The sequence below is a fragment of the Anticarsia gemmatalis genome, chromosome 13 (assembly GCF_050436995.1).
Source record: "Anticarsia gemmatalis isolate Benzon Research Colony breed Stoneville strain chromosome 13, ilAntGemm2 primary, whole genome shotgun sequence".
NCBI classification, from domain to species: Eukaryota; Metazoa; Arthropoda; class Insecta; order Lepidoptera; family Erebidae; genus Anticarsia; species Anticarsia gemmatalis.
In genome coordinates this window covers 7,277,709-7,291,287 of record NC_134757.1, presented here as the reverse complement: position 1 = coordinate 7,291,287, position 13,579 = coordinate 7,277,709, and the positions used below count along the sequence as shown (strand labels likewise).

Here is a 13,579-nt window from a genome sequence, read left to right as displayed (position 1 = left end):
CGTTCGAAACAAAAAGAAACAAAAGTAACTTAGTCGTTCTTTTTTCGAATGTCTCACCGCCAATGTCTTTCACAGGGTGTGGGCTACAATTTCGACTTCAAACTGGCTTACAAGTTTCTTCGTCGTAGCGAAGCAAGATTACGGTATGGGAACGCGACAGTGGGTGCGTGGCGAGGCGAGCGAGTGCCGGGGACGTATTGCGATAGAATACTGAGCGATTGTGACCTCAGAGCCTGTCGCATACAGTCGCCCAACTTCCCCGGCGTATATCCCCGCAACGCGACCTGTACATACCGTATCGAACACACTAAGGTAAGCATTGGATAATGTAAATGGAAATTTGTAAGGCTTATCTGCGAACGAGGATATCTTGCTCTGTGGAGAACTAGGGATGCGATTGGTTAGTCTATGTATATTGTATGCTATGTTTCATCTTGTATTGTTGCCGTAGATGATTTAGTTTCCAGTAACAATTGACTAGACTATTACGATGTGCTTATGAATCTTACATAATAATGTAACATCTGTGCATTATACACTTTAGTAATAACTCTGTACCAAAATGCTAAGTACCAGAGAGGTTGTATCATTATTCGAAATAGAAAATGTTTTCCACAATAGTCTTAATTCACCCAGTGGTTGTAAGAGAATAATTTGACATTTGCGCGTACGTAAGCTGCGGTAAAACAACGAGAGAATTATATAATACCACTTTTGTTTTGATAAATGAAGTTAATTTATTTCGGTCTAGACATAAGCGTATTTACATACATACCCTCGCGAGCACTTCAAGCTACTTAAAGACCTACATTACACATTAAAATGAAAAGTGTGACACAAAAGTTAAAACGAGGGAACAAAGCAATTAAAGCGGTTGTTCATGATTTTGTTTAGAAAATAAATCGTGAACAAGAGATGTGTTATGTGGGCTTTGTGTGGTTGTTTGTGTTAATATTTTATATAAAATTCACACCAAACTGCCTAACAGTTACACCTGAAATGTACATAATAAATGCCGTATGTGTAAGGGTTAGGAGTTACTTTTTTCGCTGAAAAATGTACTTTAACCACGTTAGAATAAAGTGGAATTTGGTCTAATGGTTGTTTTCCTTGCAGATACCGGCAGATAAACATGTTTTACTAGCAGTAAGACAGACTAATAGTCACAAAATACATATCAAAGATCAGATAGTGAAGTACGACAGGAGTCAGCGTGTTTTGAAGTGAGTATCCATAAAAGTTTTCTTTAGTGTAGTTGAAAGTTGTTCACATTTTGTCTCTTGTGAAAAGAGTTACGGTAGCTATATATTTTTTACTGTTCACTACGTTTTGTCGTGAAACAGGATATTTTTTGTAACTGTAAACGTATTGTTTCCGTGATTTGAGTCTAAGCTTGACAATGGAGAAAAAAAATTGCGTGAGATGAAGCTTTGGAATTTTTATTAATGTTTTATTGTTGCAATAGATCAAAATAATGTATATTTTTAATCTACAATCACAAATTAATACAAATAAATAAAACTGAACGGTTAATTTGTCCAGAACAATATAAATAATGTTGATATTAGCAGTATTAAAATCACTCTACACGCACCCTATAGCCGTCATTACTCACTGCGATAATAATCGTAACTAGAATAAAGACAAATGAATGAAAACTACTGACCAACACAATTTATTAACGCAAGTCCCCTTTCAAACAAGGCTTCCATTTGTAACGCTAATAATGTTGACAAATTCCATCTCGACAAGACATTTTTGGGGCGTTATTTACGCTTGATTAAATAAAGCTGTAAAGGTGGGTCTATGGTAGAGGAACCGAGAACGAGTGTAGCACGAGCTGAAAACAAATTAGTATAGTGTGGACTTGTGAGCATCGTACTTTTAATATTTTGTGCTGGATCGGTGTACTGCTTGTATTCGGCTCGTGTTTCGTCTCTTCTAGCGTAAACTCACCTTTAGGGCATCAAAATCGACCGGTCTTTTCTTCTAAATAAACTGATTTAATAATAATCTTGAAGCTTTAATAAAGTCAACTTGCATCGCAAGTTTCGCGTTTTTGATGACAGTCTCGTTGAAGTTTTTATGAGCGGATTAAAATTGAAATCCTTTCAAAGACTTTGAATATAATTCTCAATGGATTTTGTCAGGGATTTACTTGAGTTACATGTAAACATTTTGAATTGTTCGTTGTTATTAAATATTATTTGCTTTGATAAAATATTTACAGTAATTTACTTAGGTAATAATCAGCTTTACTCTGTAAACGTATTACTCTCTTGAGAGAAATACGTCTTTCAAATTTACTGTAGTTGTCAAGTAAAACTTTTCCATTCTAATGCATCAAAATTCCCCAGGATTTGGGACCAGTGCAATGTTGTGCAAGATTACCTCACAGTGTGGGACGGCCCTACTCGCGATTCCCCGGTATTGGTTCGCCTTTGTGGAGGAGACGCTGTACCCGATATTGTCAGTCGAGGTCCCAATATGTTGTTGGAGTTTCATACATCGCCGTACGATAATCCTTTCCATCCGGTCCCGTTGAGCTACCTGCCAGGATTTGAGCTTGAAGTACAGGTGAGATTTTCGGATTGTAAATATTATACTTTGACGCAAATATTCTTGGTTTTGACAGCGACATTTTCGCATAACTTTTAAGTTTTAGATTAGAAAACTTTTATGAAACTTTGCAAACTAAAATCCTTTGATTTGACATTAAAAACATAATACTATTGTTCGAGGTAAAAATCCTTGTGACTTCTAAATTTGCGTTTAGCTGTAGCAGAATCGATTTTGGAATAATGTGGAGTATTTGATCGTATCTAAATCTATTCCAGTTTTCTATACACGTTTACGTTGATTGTGTTCTATACAAAGCGGTGTTTTGATGTGGCTATATGTTTGGGTGCAGGTGCTGTACGTGGACAAAGATTCACATTCGTACGTGCGCTCAGACGGCCGCTGTCGTTTTGTACTACGCTCTTCGGACAAAACTAGTGGGGTATTGAGGAATCCGAGGCATTCTCTGCCCCCGAATACGTCGTGTGTTTACTACTTTCAGGTTTGTTCGTGTTTTCCGTGGCTTGTATCAATATTTTAGTTCCGTCTGCACGTTACACGAGATTGTTTTTGTTGTTCATGTTGATGTAGCTTGCAGCGATTCAAATCATGCTGGAATAAGGAAGATTTGAGAAAAAACGTAATCTAAAACGAAAATGGGAATAGTACTTTTTCAATCTTTTGAATAAAAATAAACAAAAGATACTATTTTCTATGTGTGTTTTATGGTAGCAAAATACCCAAATGTTGTCTACTGACTAAACTTATCGGTCCGTGTGCCGTTCATTGATGTATATTTCATCAATCAGGGGATTAACATGGCTCAACTAATGAACCATGCCATTATTTATTACATGTTCCTCGGGACAGACATGAAGAATATTAGATCCGTTAAGTTATAACGAGTAGCAATTTGGATAAGTCGATACAAAGTTGTGATGATCAATTGTATTTATGATCTTAATGGATCAATCAAACGTATTATGGATGATATTACGATTATTTACTTTAGTTAGAAATCTATTTTAACTGATTTAGATTATAAGATAAATGTATCTTCGATCGCAACGGACTTACTACATTAGTAGGTAGTCATCACTATGAAACGTAATGATTCAGTACAGACTTTAGTAAATGAAACTAAAGCAAAATAGAGTCGCGTTTTCACCCTTTGGGTACGTAACCCTAGAACAGCAAATGCATGTTTATGTATTTATATTTTGTGAGTGAGCGTTATTACTAAGTTCTAAGTTATTTTTAGGCCGTGTTATTAAAACTTTATTTTATTTTTAGGGACGTGCCAATGAGATCGTGTGGGTTTCATTCGTGAAGTACCACTCAGCGGGGACAGAGCCTGCAGGTTTTGACCAGCAAAAAGACTGTTCATCGCAACTCACTATATGGGACGGTGCTGCTCCCGATGCAGATTTAGATAGAAAGGTAAGAATGTGCATTTTAATTTATAATCGGTCCAGTCGTTTAAGAGAAGTTCAGTGTCATACACACTTACAGAAGAATCTATACTAATATTATAAAGCTGAAGAGTTTGTTTGTTTGTTTGTTTGAACGCGCTAATCTCAAGAGCTACTGGTCCGATTTGAAAAATTATTTCAGTGTTAGATAGCCCATTTATCGAGGAAGGCTATAGGCTATATAACATCACGCTACGGTCATTAGGAGCGGAGCTGCAACGAAAAACGTTACAAAAACGGGGAAAATTTTGACCCATTCTCTTAAGTGACGCAAGCGAAGTTGCGCGGGTCAGCTAGTTATATATATAAAGATTTATTGTTTCATATTTTTGTGTTCGTATTTCTGTGTGTAGGGATTAGGTTATAATGTTTTGATTGTCTCCAAAATCAAAAATCTAAATCAATTTTTTCATTTAGTTCAAACGCTGATAGTCAATGATAGTTTCCGAAACTTAAGCGAAATGTTAGTATCTCACATCAAGGTTTTTAATGTTTGGCTGTTCTTACGCGATTATTTGTACTTATAACAGAGTTTTCTTAGCACGTCAAAGAGGCTTCTTACGATTCCCGAATAAAATTCTCTGTCTCATATTAATTCCACCAAAATAATTTCTATTTTTTAAACTTCTTGAAAATACTTTTCATTTAATCTACTTCTGCTTCCGAAACCACATACAAAGAACATGATTGATAAAGCCACCCGCATGACTTTTCCGGAGCACTACAAGTTAATCTGTAATCTCCTACTGGATTCTACTAGCCTAGTACTTAGAATGCAGCACAATATAGGGCAGGCGAGCGCGCTCGAATTTTGTATTAAGCTATATTTTCAACATAGTATGCTTGCTGATTCCACCGTTCGGTTATTCATAGGAATAAAGAACACGTTTTATATGCAACGAAGCTTGTATTGTATCGTATCTTAGCGAGTGAATTAAAATTTTAATGTATAAATATGCTGTTTAGCAGCTCATTCTTGTAGTAAATATGAGAAACCGTGTACCGTTATTGAAGATGATAAATCGTAATTATGTATAAGAAAGTACTTGTTTTTCAGTGTTAATGTACGGCCGTTATTTTTAATAAATACTGAGGTACTGCTTGTATTATATGTTTGTAATTATAATTGGTATCTACGCAATTATAATTTGGTATTCTTGTTTCAACTGATTCAGCTGATATTTTATCCTAAATTCAAATTATTTTAGGGTTTTACCTTGTTAAAAGTTGGAACTACCTTTATTAATTGTAAGCATATTTAAACAATTTTAGGCTGTTCTAATTGAACATTTTCCCGGATATTTTCGGGATATTTCGAGGCCACTCGGTCCTTTCCCGTAATGAGTCGAATATTTATCTTGTTAATTAGCGTTGCGGGATTAGATATACAATCGAGGCAAGGCCAAACATAACATTTTGAACAATAATTGCTAGATTATAGCCGTTTCTCTGGTGCTAAGAAATGGTCGTATTTTGTAATGTCATATCTACCAGCCGTATTACAGCTACTGAAACATTATTTAGTCTCATTTTAGGTTTGATAAGTGCGTTCATAAATAATTGTCAGGTTTATTGTTCCTTTTAATAACACCTAATTAAAACAAACGAGACAGGAAAATAAAATAGTTAATTATACTATGCTATTAGCAGATATTTCCCTTACACTGCCAAGAGCAAAACAATGTAGAGAGTTCCATGTGCTGTCTAATATCTCATATAATACAGTAAATCTGCACTAAAACTGTTATTGTCTAACTTTGTTACTTATCGGAAACAATTCTTGGCGTTCGCGCGATAAAAATAAAATATTTAAATTGTTATCGCATACCGAATCACAATACAGGGTCGTTCGTATAAAATTTTATAGAACATGAATTTAAATGGTAAAAAGTCGGGAGCCAACGTGTATTGTAATGAAATGTGGATTAAGTTTAGCGTGTAGTGAGTAAAAGTTTCGCAGTGCGCAAGACTAATGCGATGATACAAGTACGAAGCGATATAGAATTGGGCGGCGTTCGCACCGCCTTTATCCGTGCCATTTCACTTTGCCAACTACCTCAACCTCCCTACTTGACGTCGGCAGCCAAACATTAATTTTCTTTAATGTGTCTGAGCACTTTTACCGAGTTCCACCGACTGCAGTGCGGTGTTTCGTTTCATTCATTCGAGATTCCTCAGTTTGCATTAAGAATGGATAAGCGGTTCTAGTTCAACTTATTTTTTGTTGGCACTTTAATCAGAAAAGTTTTTCCGTTCGCTCCCAGATACACTATGTAAATAGTGTTGCTGAGTTGAATAAATAATTTATTCAGGGCTTTTTAGTTTTCTTTCAATTTACATAAATTTTATCAGGCTTATATATTATATTGGAATTTGAATAAAATTACTTGACATACTTTGGTTTCATATTTTTTATTATTTGTTCGTAGTTGGATATGAGTGATAAGAAGTCCCGGCTAGGGTTGTTCTGTCGGGAAGAGTCGCCGAGGTTGTGTGACCACGCTCTGCTGTCGAACGCGACAAGGGCTACCCGCCCGTGCGCGCCCTCCGAGAGCTACATCACTACTGGCAACGCGCTCACCATACTGCAAGTAAGTGGACAATACCAAAATATTTTTACTATGTCGATATAATCATATCAATATGTGTTTCGAGTAAAAACATCTCAAATTCATCACTCTATCATTTGGTTTGAAACATCGAAGCTTTCAATCATGTAATCGCATCCCTCGAATCAAAGTTTGTATGTTGAGTAAACGTTAGTCTATACAATTCAATGTAGAATACAAATTAATTACATCAAAAGTAAAGCCTCTTTAGAAGCACTTACAGCCGTGATCCACATTCACAAGAGTCTGACACAACAGTAATACAAAAGAATTAAGCGCGTAATTAAAGGCACAAACAGACTGCAAACAACTAACTGCCAAAGCTCACATAATTACTGCTGCAAATATTTATCTTCCCATTTCGGCATGTACTTACGTATGCAAAGAGCGGGTTACTGGTAGCGTGAAATTTTTAGCCAACATATAACACGAACGTTGCATCGGAAGGTGACTCGGTCATGAATTTGCTAGCAGTCGTGCCAAAAATGTCACAGAAATTTGCCGTTTGATATACCGATGTTGGTACAAAAAAATGGTACACTTTTGACGTATTGTTGAGTGGGTTGTAAATGAATAAGTTCGGGTTTCAGTTGACACGAGATTTTGTGTAAGTGTGATACAGGCAGTGGTACGTTTAGTCAAAGATTTAGTAAGTGTTTGCTTGGTGTGTGTATTTGAAATAAAGCTTTAAAAAAATATTATGATAGATTTTGTAAAGTTAACTTTAACTTCTGTACCAAAGTAAAAAGCTGCTATGCTACTACCTTATTTCTAAGCAAGAAAGACTTCTATGTTATGTCACGTTATAAATAAAATATACTAGCCATTAAATAAAGTTAGCAGGTGACCTCGAGAGAATTTAGAAGCAGTCGTGCTAAAGGACGCATCGTGCAAGGAACCTAATAATGCGAGTGCATTTCTAGAATTTTTATACCCGTCTTGTCATATATTTATGGGCGCATTTCTAAAAGATAGTTCTTTTTAAAATAGAATGGCATACTTACACGAGTATTGCATTTGAGTACCCTTTGAATTTATGCATGACCGACACGATACTCAACTTTTTCGCTCTTTGTTTTGAATGAAATTTATTACAGTTTCAGTACAAATAATATTTCAATACCAACTATCAGAAGTCAGCAAAGCATATATGTATATGTAGAGTAGAGTAAGGAAAAACAAAAAGTATTATAACTCGATTCACGCATACAAAACACAGTTATCTATTCGAGTATTGATCCCTTACTCTGACATTCAAAGCAGCAATCCACGCGGGATTACGTCAGTGACTATCTATTGTTTCCTTTTCTCCCTCGCCACTGCCCTTTCAGCTGTATTCCCATGGCTTGCTGTAACTTTTCTGGCGTGTGAAACATTCATAGCGGCCGGGATAGATAAGTCACGTGCTCAGCGTCCGTTGCATTTGCCATAGTGAATAATGCAAGGGGTACGTGCTAGTTCACTCCTGTAGCGGTGATGGAACGCTTCTGTGTTGTCGCGTTATTTCAAGTGTTAGGAGTGTCAAGGGGAGACACGTACGGAAATGCTTCTAAAACTTGGATTTATTACACCTCATCAGTCGTTATGGGTGTTTTATTTTCTTGGCGATGTATTGCATAAAATCAGGAGACTGTACGGCTCGACGTGATGTCAAACGTCATGTATAACTGGAAAGAACTTTTCAGTTCAATAGGCTTGTGACTCGTCGATGCAGTGAGCTAACGAGTTTAGAAGCCAAAATTCAGAGGTCAATTTTCATGTTCGGAAATGGCATGACGCATTCCGCAATCACTGCACGAGGCACTTAAATTCCTAATTCATCAGCGCTGATTTCAATACCGAATGACAAATAATATCCTAGCTATTTGGTCTCTATTTCCGATTGTGTCAATTTAGAACTCGCAAATACTAAATTAGTATGACATGCAAACAAGAGTAGGCGTGTGAATAAACAACTGAATAAATACGAAGAATCACGTTTCGAAAGCTGATGAATGCAGTAGTTAACGCACACAATAATTACTTCCAAAATCTTCAACGCTGTCATTAGTATTCTACTTACGCAGCTGTGCAGCCAGCAGAATACGTCCTAGTTAATATAGGAAACCTGGTCTTAAGCAAGTTGTTAAAGTCACTAGTTGAGAACTGCTTTATTATTCAATATTAAATTCAACAGAGGAAGGAAGCAAGTTTCTAACTAAATATTTGAAGTTTTACTACACCACGCAGTCTTGCTCCAACGGGAAGTCGACCTTGATGATACACTAGTTTCCAACTGAAAATAAGTTACAAAGTTAATAAATTGAACTTTAATTATTTATCATACGGATCGGTCACCGGTTTGTGGAGTTCTCATATTATATTAACAGTGTGTTTGAAACTGAACAGGGACAAAGTGGGTACAAAATTAAGTTATAGTGTGAAATCAATATTGTTCATGGATCAAATTTTAAAATAGACACGATGAGGGATAGGTTATGTTAAAATAGAGTATGTTACTAACTTGTATAATTTGTTACAGGAACTTCGTCAAGGATCCGCTCTCTATCCTGTTTCATTTGTCCTTCGTTACGAGTTTGTCGACGTGAGTGAACAAGGACAACCATTGGTAGACTCACAGTCTGCCTGTGACAGAGTCTTCAAATCTGCTCAGACTTATTCTGGCAGGTTCCAAGCTCCACGTGCTATCTTTTACTACGGAAGAGGAGGCGCACAAAATCTAACTTGCATTCTAAGGTAAGGCACTAACATACATTTTACATTATTTAAACGTGTTTATTTTACATACATGCGTTATTCACTCGAAAACAATACTTACAGATTCGAAGCAAAACAAGGCGAAAGAATCCAATTGACCTTCACGAGCACTTACTTTGGAAATAAATATTGTAATACACACAAAGACTCGCGCACTAGTCGTTGGAAATGCGATAGGCCTGCGAAGAGAACCTTTGGCGGCGAAGGACTCGCTCAAATCATAATAACAGAATATCCTTGGGAAGGAGTACCTATACAAAGAGACTGCATTTGTACTAATAGATCAGAACCATTGAATATTCACACATTGACAGCACCCGTAGTGGAGGTCAATTTTACCGTCACAATGATGAACATCACTGAAGATTACGATGATTTCGCTTTTGAAGGTGAATATAAATTTGTTCCTACTGGTCCAGGCGATGAGACCGTCTGCTCTTCTGGTTGGGGAAAAAGACGACTGAGAGGCAGCAGTGGAGAAATAAGATTGTTTGATAAAAGGCAAGTCCCTGTTGCACCAGAAATTGTTGGAGATAGACATGTCATATCGGAGAGTGTGAGGGCGGAGGTTGCCTGTGTCCATAGACCTTGGCTCATTGAGCCCGGAGGAGACGAAGTTACACCAGTACAAGGAAGATACCTGTATGTTAAAATACCTGGATATGAGGTGTCATCATCGTCACCTTTCTGTACTACCCCAAACCGATTATACATATACGAGGCTCACGATACATCAAAACTAAGAGAAGTCTGTCCCGATACCACAAATGTCATTGAGCTCTTCTCGCCAGGATGGAAATCGTCACAAACTACTTTGGAAACTTCACTTAAACCCCACGCTCGAAGTTACGTTATTGATTTTCTGCAACATGAGCAAGCAGATTATTCTATAAAATGGATTGAGCTTATGAAAAAACCTTCTTTTGAGCACGATCCTGAGTCACCGAATATTATACCAGCACCTGTCTCATTAGAATGTCGTTATAGGTAAGTTTCACGTCATTATTATTCTTAAATATTTTGGTACTATAAGTATCTTATAAAACACTTAAAATATTTTTTTTTCTGTCTAGTTGCCCGGAGTTAAATGCCTGTATACCCATCGCCCTGTGGTGTGATGGAAGCGCTCATTGTCCTTCGGGCTACGATGAAGACGACTCTAACTGCTCGTTCAGAATATCTTTACCTCCACCATACGTAGCCGCCGCCGCTGGAGTAGGTTTACTTCTGTGCGCAATCGCAGTCGCCCTTTGCGCTTGTCGCAGACGACGAAGAAAAGACAAAGAATTCAAAGCAAGGCTAGATGGTGCCCTTCCGCCCGAAGAAAGACCCTTTGATCGCGCTAAAACAAACGGTGTTCCAGAAGCAGCGCGACAATACGCAACAGTGCAAAAATACGCGACGATAGATAAATACAGCTTAAGTCAGAAATACAGTGCAGGGTTGAACGACGCTCGTTACTACGACGAGGTGGCTCAAAGGGACAAGCTCTCGGATACAAGGTATGCTAGTTTAGGTCGCGCCGGTCGAGGCATGCGAGTCGAGAACTCGAGAGGCAACGGTTCAAGAAGAGCAATGCCCGATTTGGGCTATCCGGACTTGAAAGATGGTTTTTGTTGACCCTCCCCGGACCTCATTGAAACGACGGTTTAGCGTTGTTAGACGTTTAAATTTAACAGAATTTCCTTTGAGTTAACATTAGATGGAAGACTGAATTCGGCAAAAGTGCCTCCCCTAACATTTTGATCAATAGAAATTCAGACTCGATTGTGCCGGTAATGGTACAAAAATTGGCTTCTATTGTTAGGTGATTTGTTTTATATCGAGACAAAGACTACGACTTTGACTTTGTAGAATATTGTGTAAATATATTAACTATAAATAAGTTTGAATAGCAGACATCAGATACTTGGTACTTTATATTCTTTGCATCAAATCTCACAGTAATTTTATTCTCATCAAATAACATATCTAAATGTACATAAAACGCTTGACAATACGATTTTAAGATACAAAGTAAAATCATTTTAAAATGTTAGTAGTATGAGTGGTTAGTGACTGACTCAAAACAATAGAATAAATTGTGAAATTAATGTAAAATTCAATTATGTTATTCACTTTATTGAGTAACTTCATATAACAAGATATTTTCCTGCAATTTTGTTTTAATATGGGGTGAAAATCTTAATTGTAGGCAAGAGACTCATCGATATTTAGCAAGTATCAAAATGTATTGTCCTTCCAATCGTAGGGCAGTGTTCGTTTTCGAAGGTCAACGGAATAATTTTGTTGGAATACAAAAAGGGTTAGAATTTTTAGGGTTGAGAATTACTTTGGGCCTACAATTGTTTTTCACCCTCTCTATTTTAATGACACTAGAAATAAAATGAAAATGTGATATAGGTTGTAAAAATGTAGGTAAGCGTTCACAGAATGTATAACTTAAATTAGTATTTTTTTCTTTGTGTATAAATAGTCAATAAGGTTGTAACTAACTAGATATCGATTGTAAATAAATTATAGATTAAGATTTTTAAAGTCTGTAATTATTTCCAGGTAAAAGGAGGATTAAAGTCATTTCTAAAAATTAGATCATAGTTTTTATTAAAAACCACACCTTTTTGTTGCTATGAAAAATAAAAATACAGTTTGATCAAGTAACAGTATCTGCAATTGGTTGATAATTTTCACCGTAAAACGGTACATTAAACAATTATCCAATTAGCATAACAATAGTTCGTCAGAAGGTCATTGAATATTGTTTGGACCAAATGTCATAAACAAAATGTCACTTCGACGATTATAACAAAAAGGTAATTGCCGAACATCCATTAGGACCGCGCAAAATATTATAAAAAGACGAAATGTCATTACATTTAAATGAACATAAGTTAAGCCAAGGTAATATTAGAAAAGTACTTCAAACTGAAACCAACAATACGCTACATTATTTGCTTGCTTATTATATACAGAATAATATTGCACAGCATTGTGCTCCATAGTGAAATTAATAACATAAAACATAATAAAGTACTTCTTTCATACCTATAAAATCTCGGTACGACTTAAAAAGTATACCGGGATAACGAATAGGCCGTCTGTTTCACAACAAAAGAAACAAGGCAAATGTACAAAGACACATTTTACGACAATGAAATATTTTTATTTAGTACACAAAAAATGTGACACATTTCGCTTCATTGGGGTCGCGACGTAAAGGTGGGACTCCCAACATTCTTATATTACTGTCTTGTTATAATTCTTTCGTAAATTATAGCTCTGTATAAATTACTTTATGGTACGGCGTCACGGAATAAACCGAGATTCCTTTGATCGTTGATGACGACAAAAAATGGAGTTTGTCGTACAAAAATGTCATCGATTTTCACAATACTTGTTTGCTTAAATATTCAATGTTTTTGTATAAATAATAACACAAGCTTTTCTGAGTAAACGCCACGAAGATTATAACGATTATTTAGGATTCGTCCGCTTTTAAATTGAAACAGTTTGAGTAATTTTGTTGGAGGGAAACATTATTCTTTTCATTTGAGTCTGGGTTTAGTACAAGAGTTTTTATATCAAAAATATTAAGCAGTGTGTATATTGTGTATGAGAGTGCTGGATAAGAAGCAAGAAATGTTTACGTAGTAAGTATGATACATTTTTAAGTCTTATTTTATCTTTGTTCATTTACCATGACTTCCTTACTCTTGCAATCTACATAATCCATCTTAACAAGATCATAAAAATCTTTTACAGCGCTGTAGCTAGCAGGTAGGCGACGTCACTAATTTGTATTTGTCTCGTCGAATAATTAGATTATAGGCTCAGGCTGCATTAGCCTGTCCACTTCGTTGGCGTAACGAGCGCCGCGCAAACTAAATTATCTGATGAACTAATTAAAGCCCGGATGGAAACAGTACTTGGGCAACAACAAGTGAAATCCCTGGGAAGTTTCCGATGTCGTGTTCGAAACATAGCTTAAAATTTCGCGTTCATGTCGATCGTTTGTTCTACAAGTTTCAGGTTTCGACGTTGATTGACTGACAGCATTGTTTTGCTTTTATTGAAAAATTATATATTTAAATTTTATACCTGGGTATTTTTAAATTGGAGTACAGTTTTATGTGAAAACGTAAAGGAATTTTATTTTGAGTTTGCATGATGGCAATATTATTA

At 36.3% G+C, this 13,579-nt stretch overlaps 1 protein-coding gene across 2 annotated transcripts in view; it reads left to right on the top strand.

Moving 5' to 3' along the window:
- LOC142977920 (uncharacterized) overlaps nt 1-11,971 on the top strand; it is a 57,115-nt gene extending 45,144 nt beyond the window's left edge. For both annotated transcript variants that reach the window (XM_076122050.1, XM_076122049.1), the window contains exons 5-13: nt 76-312; nt 1,117-1,223; nt 2,358-2,577; nt 2,912-3,061; nt 3,853-3,999; nt 6,461-6,622; nt 9,162-9,376; nt 9,461-10,384; nt 10,471-11,971. In XM_076122050.1, the coding sequence (XP_075978165.1) occupies nt 76-312; nt 1,117-1,223; nt 2,358-2,577; nt 2,912-3,061; nt 3,853-3,999; nt 6,461-6,622; nt 9,162-9,376; nt 9,461-10,384; nt 10,471-11,017 (2,709 nt within the window). In that variant the 3' untranslated portion in view covers nt 11,018-11,971. The remainder of the gene's footprint in view (nt 1-75; nt 313-1,116; nt 1,224-2,357; nt 2,578-2,911; nt 3,062-3,852; nt 4,000-6,460; nt 6,623-9,161; nt 9,377-9,460; nt 10,385-10,470) is intronic.
- The last annotated feature ends 1,608 nt before the right edge of the window (nt 11,972-13,579 follow it).